The sequence below is a fragment of the Rhea pennata genome, chromosome 8, assembly GCF_028389875.1.
Source record: "Rhea pennata isolate bPtePen1 chromosome 8, bPtePen1.pri, whole genome shotgun sequence".
NCBI lineage: Eukaryota > Metazoa > Chordata > Aves > Rheiformes > Rheidae > Rhea > Rhea pennata.
Genome location: NC_084670.1, coordinates 36164421 through 36179247, shown reverse-complemented (window position 1 = coordinate 36179247; position 14827 = coordinate 36164421). Strand labels below are relative to the sequence as shown.

General features: G+C 48.2%; 1 protein-coding gene across 1 annotated transcript; it reads right to left on the bottom strand.

Moving 5' to 3' along the window:
* Positions 1–741: 741 nt before the first annotated feature.
* LOC134143575 (ATPase family AAA domain-containing protein 2-like) lies at positions 742–14603 on the bottom strand. Its single transcript, XM_062581701.1, has 18 exons — positions 14529–14603; positions 14302–14412; positions 14076–14186; positions 11064–11162; positions 10721–10836; positions 9843–10017; positions 9068–9156; positions 8536–8695; positions 7643–7733; positions 6885–7199; positions 6038–6164; positions 5491–5674; positions 4525–4710; positions 3706–3841; positions 3403–3546; positions 2309–2418; positions 1582–1710; positions 742–783 (listed from the first exon to the last, which is right to left on the bottom strand). Exons 1-18 carry the CDS (start codon positions 14601–14603, stop codon positions 742–744), a joined length of 2400 nt encoding a protein of 799 aa, XP_062437685.1.
* Between the last annotated feature and the right edge of the window lie 224 nt (positions 14604–14827).

Sequence of the window (14827 nt, the reverse complement as noted above, 5' to 3'; positions counted from 1 at the left end):
GCTCTTTTATTCTAGCACATAAAATTCCAGTTTTAAAGCAATGAAGTTTGTCTGAGAATAGGTACAGTCCTTTAGAATACCTTCTAGGATCACACATTTCACGTATTGGGCTTGTTCCAGATTATTTTTATTTTCCTTAGACTAGCTGATTTTACATTACTCAGTATTCACACAGAGCTAGTCTCCCAGCAACAAGTTATTTGTCTACATTTCCGTCAAAAGAGGACTATTTTGACTGTACAATGTATTGTGTATACACAGTGATGTTCTAGAGTTCCCATTTATCACTTTGAAGGTAGGACACACCTTTACGAATGTAAATGTTACCAACCCCTTTTAATAAATTAGACTTTGTAAGTAATAGGAGATACACTGGTGAAAGTTGGACATACACACACACACATACATATATACATGTTATATATATAAACAGAATCGCGCCGCACAGAATGGTTGCGGTTGGAAGGGACCTCTGGAGATCAGCTAGTCCAACCCCCCTGCTCAAGCAGGGTCACACCAGGCACGTTGCCCTGCACCCCATCCAGACAGCTTCAAGGGTACAGACTACGCAACGTCTCTGGGCAATCTGCTCCAGTGTGCTGATGCCCTCACAATAAACAAGTCTTTCCTTATGTTCAGATGGAGCCAAAGCTCTCGTGACTGAATCAGGCCCAGAGAAGCAGGCAGCATACAACTAAAACAAAACATCACGGAGCTGGAGTCAGTCTTCAGAAGCTCACACTAGTTGGCACCAAGGAACGTTCCAATTTCCTTCTTCATTTCCTAAAAAGGAAAGAATACAGGGCAACTAGGTGTGCTGAAACCATCACAATGTCTTTTTAGCCCCTCTGGCTTTAGAGGCACCCCCACGTGTCCCAAGCAGAGGAAGAGAGGGAGCCTGGATCAGCAGTGCTTGCAAAAAGTGTGCTGAGGAGAGACATCCTCTTTGTCAGGTGTGCGAGACGGGATGGAGACGAGCAGGGCTTAGGAGAAGGGACCTCCTCTTCTCAAGGCAAACTGCAGAGGCACAACCAATTTTGCCTCCTGGCTCTTGAACGTGAAGCCGGAATTTCTGGCCTATCTAGCACCAGCCGAGGCAGAAATCTCCCTTTGTGCGCAATTCAAGACGCTCGCACGTGCTAGTCTAGAAGAGTTATGGTGGCGGCACTAAAGAAAAATCTCTTCCCAGCTCCTTACCATGCTTGCCTGCCGGCAAGGGGAGGAAGGGGTAGTGACAAACGGAGACCAGGGCCCTTCTTTCACAGCCCCCTCCCCAAGGAGAGGCCTGACAGAAAAGCTGTTCACAACTTCCAGGGTGAACTGCTTTGAAAGGGCTGTGTGCGTGCAATCCCTTGTCTTCCGGCTCGGTCTTAGCCCTGCTGAAACTGCCAACAGCCATGCCAAACGCAACAACGGCTTTGCAGCATGCACCGAGTTCTCCCAGGCAGAGATGAACCACTCCGATATTACACGGACTACTATGTGGTAAAGAGACGAAGATTGAGATGAAGACACGATACCCACACTGTACCCGTGCAGGAGCGGTGTAACAGCGGTTGGAAGTGCCGTGAGAAATACTACCTCTATTAACTGAGTCTTGTCGTCGTCTTGTCGATGCCGGTAAATACACTGGCTGAGCATAACATGTAGTTTTTCCCGGTGAAAGATGCTGAACTTCTTTGTTATCCCAGCAGCAGCACTCAGCAGTTGCTGAAGGAGGAAGGGAGACAAGACAAGTGCAAGAGCGCATGAGCTCTTTCAAACAGGCTCTGGGTATCGTCAGTAACTAAACCAGGACAGTCTAACACAACTCGCATCCTGCTTTCTTTTTCTGCAAAATACAACACGAGTGAAACTTCAAGAACAAAACTACAGATTGCACTGGATTTTGGGGGGAAAGAAATGGGTGAATTGGTCCTACCTCCGAGGGAAAAAGCAAGCCTTAGGCTGTGTTACAAGCCTAGCATTGTGTTACTTCCCAGTCTATCCCATGAACGATCCTAACGGCAAAGCAACTTCTTCCAGAACAGCAGCAACTGCTGTGGCCCAGTGCACAGTAAGGGGTAGAGGCTGCCGCAGCAAAGTCACGACTGCATTTGATTAGATCATACTGCTGCAGTATGAGGCACTGTTTGGGAGAGAGGCCACAGGTCTCCTGGAAATGCTGCGGACAGCTGCAAACAGGAGCCTCCCCAGCTCCTTCTCTTGACCCAGGAGCTGCCTACATGTGTACAGCCGTGCTGGCAGAACAGCTCAAGTGTCTGAAGCAGATCAGGAAGCAAAGGCAGAGCGGTCAGCTCGAACCTACCCTTAAACAGACGTGAGTCTCATTCTCCTCGCTGGATGGGAATCTCCTCCTCTTCTCTGCTACGCTGACTGACGGTGATGCGTTGCTTCTGCGTTTTCTGCTTGATACAGCTGCACAGGGACATCAGAAAGCGCAAACCAAAACATTACCGATGCAGTCCTTCCTTCAATTCTAGCATCGTCACCTGACGTGGAGTACCAGGAGAGGGACCAAGGGCACTGAAGTAGCCCTGTGCTGTCCCACTACATAGGCACCTTGAGAAAGAAGGGGGAGCAAGGGAAGGGGGTCATTTGGCCTTTTGATTTTAAAAGAAGAGGAACGGATTACAGAATGTCATTCACAGAATAGTCAGCTGCAGGATTTTATGCACAGCTCAGACTTCAGGCAGAACGCTTTACCACAAAGGAAGCTTATCTCAGCAGGACAAGTTGCTTACTGTCTTACTGCAGGAACTAATGTAGAGGAGAAGCTGAAGAGCCACTGCACGCAAGCTCTTCTTCAACGGTGGGAAGAGTTAAAGAGGCAGTCTTAAGGGAATACTTGCTGGAGAAGGGGAAATGCTCCTTAAGCACTTACTGCTCGTACGCTTGCAGATTCAGTTCACTTGCTTTACAACCAACCTTGTGCTTATGCCTTCCAGGATAAGAGCCAATGTTGGCATTCACTGAACATTGCCCAAAACTCATGGATGAAACCAGTGACAGAATTCCCAGTCCTGCCAGCAGGATAAGGAGCTGTCACACAATGTCATACCCTGGGCCTTAGTGGGGAGAAAGCCCAGCCCCTTGTTCCCTGCTGTCCTTCTCATGGGAAAAGCAGAGGGCAGGGAAGAAACAATGGTCTTGTCTTCAGATAGCTATTACTCTTGCTCCCCTCTTTTTGCCACTTGAGTTGGCAGGTCTAATCCTTTGAACTGGAAATCACAGGGCGAGACACTGCTCTCTGTCTGGGCACAGGGGAGGCAGGTCGGAAGGAAAGGAAGAGGAAAAGGAAGCAAAAGCATCATGGGAAAGAGGGAGTTTGCAGTGAGAACAGGGAGGGTAGCAATGGCATTAGCAGCTTATGCAGGAAAGGCAAAAAAAAATGCCACTTGCCATTTGGGAAGGGTGTATGGGAAGGCAGAGGCCCTGCTGGCAATGTCTCCTCTGCTTGCTCCTCAAACTGTTTCATTTGCTCCTCTGCTGGCAGTCGAGGCTCCGGTGGAGATGCTGCAGGCTGTACGCCCTGTTCCTGACAAGCTGCAGTCAGCCAGAAGGTGTTTTAGACAGCAGTACTCAAAGCACACTAAAGCATGCAAGCCTTCTAAAAGTTATTGCTCGACAATCTGTTGCCCAGACAAATGCCAAATGGCTGCTCCCATAACAGTAAGCAAAGCCCTCCTTGTAAACGCTCCTCACCTGCTTTCCTTTTGGAGGCAGCAGGTTGAGCAGCTTGATTTAAAAGCAAGTCCTCAAAGAACTTTCTGCCTTCTTCCTCGTCCGGCAACTGGACATGGAAAACTTCTCCATAAGCCTCAGAAAATAAATCTCGGACCTTAGGCGGGAGGAGGAAAGACATTGCAGATATAAGGCTACAGAAATTCAGGTTCACCTCCAAGAACATGAGTGCCTTTTCGGAATAGGCTGGCTAATGATTTGAGTACAAGAGAATCTACAGCAAGTCAGCTACTTGGCCTTCAAGTAGGCCTAGATTTTTCATAGGCCTCCGTGGCATCCTAAAACATCATCTTTGAAGGACTCTTTGGCCTGCATGAAATAAGAATGATCATTTCTGTTGAGGCATGGAAAGTCTAAATTAATTGCCGCTGTTAACAGTGTAACAGCCGCCTTTGGAAACGGCAGGCTGTCGCAAGAAATCATTTTAGAAAGCATGTTTTTTACCCTTTACAATGCAAGCACTGCGTACGCTTGACTAAGCAGGTCAATAACTGTGTGGAAGTCACGGGGATTATTGTCCAGGAGGGAATTCAGGCATCTGTCTGAGAAGGCCATAGGGGTGGAGAAGGCTGGGTCAAAGGGAAGCTCTTGACTTCAAAAGTCTGGTAGACAAACATGTTCAGTAGTGATTACTGCCTAAGCAAATTTCCAAAGATTCAGGCAGGCTGCCCTGGTAACATCAGGATCCCTCTGCTCTGGGCAGCGCAGTAGCCAGGTGCTTACTGGAGAGGCAAGTTCCACCGAGACAGAAAAAAGCAGGAAAAGCAGCAATCGAAATACCTCTTGGGTGAGCTCTGCGTGACGTACATCTGACGTTGCAAGCAACAAAACTGGAGCATATGCTGGAATGTTCTCCAATAACGTTGTAAACGTAGCTCTCAGTGTGACGCCAGCAGCCTCCCACCATACGTGGATACGAGGCACATAAAGGATGCTTGGCGCTGTCCTCTGGGCTTCTCGGATCAACTAATGCAAATGGGAGTTTGCATAAGAATTCTGAACCACACATAATAAGCTGCTAAGAAGCAACACCGTTATCAGTCAACACATGCTACAAAATACCAGTGCCTGATGGGAAAAGGTCGGAAGAAAGCCACAAGACTAGAAAGAGACCTGATTTCCAAGCTGCTTAGACGTAAGGTGACTCCTTACAGCCCAGTCCACGTGGCAGTGCATCTACCCCATGAACAGAGCGGCAAGCATCCTTTCTGGGCTTGAATACCTTTGGGCACCTGATCAGGTGACCAGCACTCAGGCAGTTGCTGTTCCAGGATGGAACGCACCAGCAGTATATCCGGGCACTAGTTAGGCACTGCGGCTCGGTGGCCACGGATGCCAGTGTCACATAACCCAGAAGGAGATGTTGCCTTTCTGTGACTGATGAGCCCCCAGCCACGGAACACGTCTATTCTCCCTTGCACGGCTCTCAAGTGCTTCTACTAAGGGTTAACCTGTGAAAATACAGCGATGCCAAACAACAGAGTCGGCTCCCTGCCCAAGAGGCAAAAGGAATAGAACGGCACTCAGCCTGTATGTTGCATCCTACTCTCTCCTTGAGCTAAACACAACTAACTCTAGCTCAGTTTCTCCAGGTAAACAAAAGACACAGGTGCACAAGTATAAAGCGTTCTGGGAGTCCTTGCCTTTACGACATAGACTGCAGTGCTACCGGCTCAGTATTAGCTGCATTTTGTAACTGTACCCAGCTAGAAGAGTACTCCTGTTAATGCAAGAGAGAAGAGATACCTGTGCACATCTTTCTTCAGGCGACGTGCTACTAACAAAGAGAGCCGGCAGGTCCAGCGTGTAAGCTGCAAACTCCTCCAGCGCGTGTATTACTGCAGGAGCCAGGTGAGAACTTTGCCCGCATCCGGGCTCTCCAGCTATTAAGAACCTTGGCCTGTAACACGTGGGCTGGCAGTAAGCATCTCTAGAACAACAAGAAGAAAGCAAGCACTCTGAAAACAAAGTAAACAGTAAAGACACAGCTGTTCAGTCCCTTCTCCTTTTTCCTTGCTTTTTGCTTTTTCCTCCTCAAATACTCTCCACACTACAGGAGGTGAGAAACTGCTCTGTGATCAGGAAGGACATGGAACTGCAAGACATTTTTTTAATTCAGTTATTCTCATTGAGGCACCCCTTCCCCCATGGGCTTAGTGATTCTTGCTTTATTCTTACGAAACACGCCTGTCAGAAGCATTTGGGTCTACCCCCCTCCCAGTTCCACAGCCGAGACCACCGGCAAGGACGCAGCAAGCCAAAGAACTGCAATCCAAAGCACACAGACATTTACCTGTTCAAGTGAAGGAACGTTTCCTTTTGAGGACTGGCCGTTTGATGAAACAGCTCCTCTGCAAAACCTGAAGGTGACGCCTCATGACTATACATGCAGCCGTTTCCTAAGATAGGATTTGCACCGTCTGAAAGACAAGAGAGGTTTGTTAACTGTCCAGAAGAGCCCACACCTGCCTCCCTTGCACTCCTACAGCTTTGAAATGAGTGCTGAAAGCCAGGGTCTTGTCTTCCTTCATTGGGCAGGCACACACTGAACGCTAGACACCTAAAGCACCCAACAAGGTCACTTCTTTCTGGAGCCGGAGCCCACAGTAAGCGAGTGGCAACTAAGGGAACGGGGCGGCAGCAAACGCCCATTTGTCCGAGGACTGCAGAGCTGGCATATAGAGACCAGGGTGTCTTCTAAATGCAGCCTCTCAAAGGTCACTCGAGGAGGAGGTAGCGGAAGGTGGACAACTCAGGCGGCATGTTTCTGCCAACCCCCTCGCCTCTCCACCTGCCTTTCCTCAGTGCTTTTCTGCCTCTCTTTTACCCAGAGGAAAGAATCTAGCAGCTCTCCTTAGTTCCACTAGTTCATAGTAGCGGTAGGACAGCCTCAAGCAATCAGCATAGAACCAGTCAGCGACCTCCATTGATCAAAGCATGGAGCGCTTCAGAAGCCGCAGTACAAGCTAGGCAGCACTCTGTTCCAGATATTCCTGAGGTAAAGGCATGCATAGGCAAACGAGAAGTTTCTACCGTTTGAGACCAATCCCACCATGACTGAAAGATTGGTTTCTGCTGCCTGCACCAGCTGGAAGTGTTTGCTGTGGCAGAATTTGAAGGCAGTGATGTTACTGTTCTACCTGGCTGCTGGTCCTTCTTTAGTGCAAGCGCTGCCTGGGGAAACACTCTCTGTAACGCTTTTAGGAGTCTCTCCAGAGTCCTCTGAAGCAGTGGCTTACAAACGGCTGACAGCGGTTGCGCGGGCGAAGCCACAGCCCTCTGCGAAGCTGGTGCAATCTTCCGCAGAGCCTCCGCAAAATCTCTTGCTGCTACTTCAATGGCAGCGATGTCTATCTGCAGCTTCTGTCGACTCGTGTATATCCGTGGGTAGTGTCGGCGCAAAGCACAGAGGGCAGCTTCAGCACAGAGAGACTGAATGTCGGCTCCACAGTATCCTAATGAGCAAGACAAGAATGCAGTGTCATGTCAGTCTCAGGCAGCACAAAGAAGTCAGGGACATGGCTGCCAAAGGGCAGCTTGTCAAGTCTCTGTCTGCGGCCCAAACAGGAACTGTTCAGCGGGTGATTTGAAAAGAGTTACCGCTCTGCAGAGCAGTTCCTTTATGGGGTTTGCAGCTGGATATCCTGTGCTTAGGAAGCCCCTGTGAGAGCAAACTTTTTGCTGCTGAGGAAGATGCCCCCCAAACCCTTTGGTGTTCTGAGAGACAAAACAAGGCAAGTGGACAGGAACCTGCCACCGTGGTAGCAACCAAGTCCTGCCAGCCGGCTCAGGGGCAAATTCTGTGGCAAGGCACAGGGGCTTGCTTACTGCCTGGTACAAGCTTGGACTCTTTCAGCATGCAGTCACGTGCAGGTGCTCAATGCATTTTTGATCTTACCAACACATTTTTCAGCCAGCTCCTCAAGAAATGCATCCAGCGGCTTAGGGCTCCAGGCTCTCGTGTGAATCTTGAGAATCTCTTTTCGAGCCTACATACAAAACGATGGCGTTTTGCTTTACGTTCGTCTCTCAGGGAAAAACAAACAAACAACCCCACAAACACTCTCCCGTTCATATAACTGCCAGTTTTACACTGCTAAAAGGCAGGAACTTTAGAGTTCTCTTAACGCACTGCCTGCTCTCCCAAGTTCAGTGATTCTCAGTTTGCCACGTTCAGCTCTTTGTGAGGAGCAGGAAGCAAACGAAAGGCATTTCCGGCATCTATAAAGAGGCGAGTCTCCACAGGTATGAGACTGAACGCTCTTGGGGGAAAAAAAGGTAGTCTAAAGCTTAGGTGGAAAGAGATTCCTCAGAGAAGATTCTCAAATCCTCAGAGAAGACCCTCTCCAATTCAGCAAAACTTCATGGTGACGGACTCATCAGTTAATCAAGTCTGCTGTTCTCACAGGTTGTTCTGCAAAGTAGTGCCAGTGCTCTCTTTCAAGTTGCTACAAGTCCTACCAAGAGGAACGAAAACTGTGGCTCAAAGCGCTAGCCCAGAAAATGTCAGGCTTTGCCTGTGTTTCACCTCCGATCTTTGCCAGAGATGCACTCAAGTGTTCCCTGCTACAAGGACTAATCACAGGAGGGATTTTGAGATGACTTCTACAGGAGCGAATCATACGATAACTCTGTTTCATGCTACCCTCTCTGCTGCTCATGAGAGCAGACAAACTCGTGGGCACCATTTCTTCCCTTCTTCCCTGCTCTGTGGTACTGCGTGGGTGCACGGTTGTCTTGCAAAGAAAGACTTGGCCACGTTAGCAGGAGGGTGACTAAAAGGGGTCTTACCTCTTTATTGGGCAAGGCGAAAAGGAACTCTCTGTCAAAACGACCCGGCCTCCGCAAGGCAGGGTCTAGGGAGTCGAGTCTGTTGGTGGCTCCAATGACCACAATCTCTCCTCTGCTCTCTAAGCCATCCATAAGCGCCAGAAGCGTTGTGACAAGAGAACTAACAAAAGAACAAGGGTTGATTCACTGGTTTGGGAAGTGCTGCTCCATTCGGCATGACTTTCTCCAGTGGCCACTCCAAAGGATAAGCTCTTCTGGATGAGATGTTGGTTAGTGGAAGGACTCACGTCAAGACAAACAAACAGCACACAGGGTAACCAGAGACCTTGTGCTGACACCCAGCTTAGCACGTGCTTTTCAGCTCTGGTGTGTAAAATCACCTGAGGCTGAGCATCATGGTGCTCTAAGATTTCAGCATGAATTAGTGTGTCATGTAAAGGCACCAGGCTGGTCTTCTTTTTGCAGAAATCAAACAGATTGTGTGTAAATGCAGAAGAAAAGAAAGAGAAAAGAAGAAAGAAAAGTGCCATACCTATGAATTTGATCCTGGTGACTGGACCGCACAGGGGCAAGACCATCTATCTCATCAAAGAAAATAATTGAAGGCCGCATCTTGTAGGCCTGGAAGGAAAGTGCAGACACTGCAACTGTGGCCTAGGTAGAACACAGCACTACTCAAAGGGGACAGGCATGAAAAAACACTGTGGCTGCAAAGTCACCAGCCCTGGACTTTCAGAGCACCATCAAGGACCTCTGCTCTCTGAGACAAAGGGGTAAGTGGCACAAGTAACAGAAGCCAGCAGCCTGCGCCAAGCAGCTGTGACTGCTCCTGGGAACAGATGGCTCCAGGAATTTGCACAGCTGCTGGGCAACCAGAGAGCAGAGTCAGGCCTTCAGTAACTCAATTACAGGCTCTGGAGGCAAGCTGCCAGTGCAATGATTCAATGACCATGTGCTGGGGTTTTTTTTGTTTGTTTGTTTGTTTTTGTTTTTTGGGGGGTGGGGTGAGGGTGGTTTTTTTTTGTTTTGTGTGTGTGTCTGTGTAGTATGGCAGGGGAGCAGGAGGAGGAGGGAATCTTTGATCTAGTGAATTCTCCTGCTTATTGATACGTCTTTGCCAGCACACCTGCAAGATTCCAAGCCGCTGATCCAAAGCAGGATGACACTGAGAAAGGACACACTAACATTCCCACTTCAGTGGGAGAAACCAACCAAATACGCAGAAGACTGAGTTCTCCGGGAAGACATCCAGCACAGAACTACTCCAGCACCGCTCTGACACAACAGAGTGCACATTTCCACCTTACCTGCTCAAATAATAAACGGAGCTGGCGCTCAGATTCTCCCACCCATTCACTCAGGCAGTCAGCGCCTTTCCTCATGAAGAAGGAAACTCTCCTGTCGCCTTGGCTGCATTCGTTAGCAAGTGCCCGAGCTACCAGGGTCTTTCCAGTCCCTGGTGGGCCATAGAATAGACAGCCTCTGTAACGAAAAATGAAAATATAAATAAATAAATAATGAAAAAGGAGAGAGTTGCATGGCTCTGACCAAAACACCAAAAAGTGCCTACTACAAGCCCCACCCCTAAAGCAAACAAGCCTTTCCTCCTAACTAAAACACTTCCAGTACTTCCAGGAGTAGCAGCAGGCAGAGCTCAAGTGGCAGAAAAGTCAAAACAGGTGCAAGCTCTCACAAGAGGCAAGACTTGACACTAACAGCCTTCTCTTAGCCATTAAATCAATGAACACTACCCCTCCTCCCAAAGAGAAGAACACATTCATGTTAAAAAGAACGCACCCCAACAGTAAGCTCTCTGTGAGTGATTGCATCTCACAGCACAGAACCAATATAACTATGTAAGAAGCAGACTATTTTTATTTTAGTCTAAGCATCACAGGCGCAGCAACGTTTCAGTTGGAAGTCCTAAGGCTTACAGGACTGATTCTCATTGTAAGAGAGCAGCCACCAAGCCTTTAACTATGGCAAGGCATTGCCTGCAGATGGAGTCTGCCTAATACAGTCCGGATTTGTTCCATTTTGAAGACATCACTTCTTAACACCCCTGCAAAATCTCAGCAGGGGTGACCACAACTTTTCAAGCACCCAGCTGTACGGACACCTCGGGTTCCTATTCTTCTGAGCACGGCGGCGTTAGCTTATGCACTTCTAATGCGCCTTCCGTTACCTTGGGGGTCGCAGTTTGAATCTCTCAAAGAACTCCGGATAAAGTAACGGGAAAATGACCATCTCTTTCAAAGCTGAAATGTGGTCAGAGAGACCCCCCACGCCATCAAACCGCACCTGAAGAGAAATTCAACAGAACACAGTTCGTAGGTTAGAGAAAGCTGCCCCCGAGGAAAGGCTTCATCAGAAATTGTCATCTGCCAGCAGAAAGGAGATGCTGAGGACAGCTTTGAAGTTCCTTCAGAGAAAACTGTGACCCGAGGCAGCCATAGACAGCCCAGCACGCAAAGATTTCATCAGCCCTGGAAAAGTCCCCACCAAAGCCATAAGTGACAAATACTTACTGAGCCATCTATTTGCACTGGATCGACTGGATCAGCCACATCTGTTCCAGTTTTCTTTGGATCCTTGCCATTTCTCTCAAATCCCTTTCCCCCAGAGTTCTGGGGAAGACACCTGGTGTGAATGAAGGAGAAAGGGAAAGGCGCCTTCTGAATGAACATGCAGCTGGAGGGATTCTGGTTTCTTTCATGTTGGCAAGGGAGGGCAGGAGCACTTACAAACTTGCATAAACTTCCCAGAAAGTAAAATAGTCATGGGAATTGATTTGTCTTCAATAGCCAAGAGTAAAGAAAGACGGGTGGGCCTGTGTGGCATTAGACTAGCTGAGTGATCATTTTTACATCCCTAAGTGCTCAGACCCAGCAATAGCCGTCATTCTCCGTGCTCTAGCTGCTCACGGAATCCAAAGAGCCTTTGTCAGCAATAGGGCCATGAACACTTGGTTGGGAAGCTTCCTTGTTTCGGAACGCTTCCAGGCAGAACTAGTGATTTCATTTCCAAGAGGAAAGACGTGTCAGGAGTTGAGTGACTGAAAAACCCCCACCACAGTGCTTCTAACAAGTCTGATTTATTTTCATATGGCTTGCCAGAGCAGTGCAAAGTCACCATAGTCTAGGAGTGCCCCCCTTATGCCCCCTGCTTTCCTCTGCACTTAATGTTCAAAGCTGCTGCCCAAAGCAGCCGCACAAGGAATGGCCAGCATGAGTGGCCAGCACACCTGCCTTTGCTTCCCGTAGACTTCTGCCCCCTGCCATAGGCAGACCACGCAGCGTCACGCAGAGCTTGGAAAGCAAATGCAGAGCTTTCAGCAGGCTGGACCGCCTGCGTCAAGCAGCCTGCCGACGGAAAAGACTATCTAGACATAAGTTCTCAGTCTTCTTTAAAATCAGTGCAGACTACACAACGGGCAGCATTCAAAACTGGATACAAATACAGACGATTTAATGCCCTACGGACCATGGGAATACGGAGCGTCATAGCCAGCGCTGTCTTTACAATCACAATTGCTCCCAACATCTTCATTTACACTAAGCAGAACACAGCTGTGTGGAATTTCCCATAGGAACAAGAACTCACCTCCACTTGTACGTTGAATGAAATGAAGCTACTTTGAATCGTGTGCCAGAAGCAACTAAAAATACATGAACATTTATCCACAGACTCTCCCTCTAAGTAAGTTGCCTACATGCGTCAAGAAAATCATTTCTGTACTTCACAATGAAATCGTCTAGTGACGGTTTCTGGAAGGGGATTCTGGCTTCAAGTGCAGAACACAAGGGTTACATGCTCTAGGTGACCTGCTGAGCGGGGAGGTTGGACTAGATGATCTCTGGAGGGCCCTTCCAACATTACTGATTCTGTGATTCTATGATTTCAGCTGCAGAATCTCAGCCACTCCCTCCAGAATCGTCTCATCACTGGCCCCCAAAGCATGCCTTCCTGAAAACTGCTGGCTAGTGGAAGTCTCTCTAAGGCTGAGGATCACCTCTCCCAAAGAAAAAAATCTTGCCGCCTCGACACTGAGGTCGGACTGGCACGGTTACAAGGGTTACGGTTGTTCCATTACTCGGTGCTGGGAGTGACACCACTGCCGATAAACAAGAGCTGTCACTAGCTGTACGCCCACCAACCTGTTTGGTCTTTTGCCGACAGGGCTTTGTGACCGAGCACATGTAGACGTAGCTCCTTGTGTGGGAGAAGAAGACGGCCCTGAACAAAATGTCTTAGCTTCTCCCAACTCCGCTGAAAGCAAAACATTTACAAGAATATTGCACATCACATGCTTTTCAGGTACAGCTGGTTCGTCAACAAGGCAGGAAGTGGGATGGGATTCACCATCTTGAACTCCAGACCAGAGGAAAGTTCTCAGTGTTTTTTACCAAGGCACAGGGCAAGTGAACTAAATGCACACCTGCTTCTGAAGGAGAACTGAAAGTCAGAACAGAGCACAAAAAGCAAGCGGGCTCTGCTACTATGCTTTTGAGGACACACAGGTCATTTGTTTTACTTCTGCGTGGACATCTTTCTTTTAAACTTGGGAAGTTCAGCTACAGAAAGAGCAAAGCTTATTCTGTGAAACCTTGATAAGAGCAGAGCAGTGAAACCCCAAGAAGGTACTGCAAGCTGTAAACAACAAGTAGAGGAAGAAACTGAGTTCTAACCAGGCATCTACGAAAAACCGTGGGGGTTTTTACTTGCAGAATGAAGGCAAGGAATTGAAATAACCGTGGTGCGCAGGTGTATAGATTTTTGTTCACAAAATTATGCCCCACCTATACACAAGAAACTGGCCCTTCAGAGAGGCTCTGTGAATATCGCACTTTGCAGTGCAGCTTGATCCTGCACCACGGTTTTGCTTGGGTGAAGGTTATGCTGCTTCCGAGTATCCTCGCCACTTTCGCCTTCTGGGTGTTCACCCCCTTTGGACAACCCTGTACTTCCAGAACCTAGATAACATTTCTTATTTGTGTGCACACATCTACACTGTCATTCAAGAACTGATATCCCCCTTAAATGCAGAAAATCAGCCCTGCAGAGACACTGTGCCTATAACCTACATTCCAATCGTTCTCGAGAGCATATGACGGTTTGCCTTGGTCGAAGGCTACGCTGCTTCGGAGGGTCTTTGCTAACTGCCTCCTTTTGGTTTTCATCTTCTTCTGATGACCCTGCAATTACAGTACCTAAGATATCATTCCTGGTGCCTATACGGTATCCTTCAAGAACTTCTGTCCCCTCTATGCACAAGAAATCAGCCCTGCAGAGAAACTGTGCCCATAACCTACATTCCAGTGGCTCTCGATAGCATATGCCAGTTTGCCTTGGTCGAAGGCTACGCTGCTTCGGAGGGTCTTTGCCATCTGCCTCTTCTTGATTTTCATCTTCTTCTATTGACCCTGTAATTACAGTACCTAAGATATCATTCCTGATGCCTATATGGTATCCTTCAAGAACGTCTCTCCCCTCTATGCACAAGAAATCAGCCCTGCAGAGAAACTGTGCCCATAACCTACATTCCAGTGGCTCTCGATAGCATATGGCAGTTTGCCTTCGTCGAAGGCTATACTGCTTTGGAGGGTCTTTGCCATCTGCCGCCTTTCGGTTTTCATCTTCTTCTGGTGACCCTGTAATTACAATATCTAAGATATCATTCCTGGTGCCTATACAGTTTCCTTCAAGAACTTCTGTCCCCCCTATGCACAAGAAATCAGCCCTGCAGAGAAACTGCCCATAACCTACATTCCAGTGGCTCTCGACAGCATATGCCAGTTTGCCTTGGTCGAAGGCTACGCTGCTTCGGAGGGTCTTTGCCATCTGCCTCTTCTTGATTTTCGTCTTCTTCTGATGACCCTGTAATTACAGTACCTAAGATATCATTCCTGGTGCCTATACAGTTTCCTTCAAGAACTTCTGTCCCCCTACACACAAGAAATCAGCCCTGCAGAGAAACTGTGCCCATAACCTACATTCCAGTGGCTCTCGATAGCATATGGCAGATTGCCTTGGTCGAAGGCTATACTGCTTTGGAGGGTCTTTGCCATCTGCCGCCTTTCGGTTTTCATCTTCTTCTGGTGACCCTGTAATTACAATATCTAAGATATCATTCCTGGTGCCTATACAGTTTCCTTCAAGAACTTCTGTCCCCCCTATACACAAGAAATCAACCCTGCAGAGAAACTGCACATATAACCTACTGAGAGCATACAAGATCCTTCCTTTCTCTCAGCCTATAGCCCCTGCACGTATCTTTGCCTTCTTCATCTTC

Coding starts and splice junctions, on each gene's coding strand:
- LOC134143575 (XM_062581701.1), bottom strand. CDS start 14,603: ATGGCAAAGACCCTCCAAAGCAGTATAGCCTTCGACCAAGGCAATCTG. Junction 4,711..5,490: donor CTGAAGAAAGATGTGCACAG/GTATCTCTTCTC, acceptor CATTTGCATTAG/TTGATCCGAGAAGCCCAGAG. Junction 3,547..3,705: donor TGCCTCCAAAAGGAAAGCAG/GTGAGGAGCGTT, acceptor GGCTGACTGCAG/CTTGTCAGGAACAGGGCGTA.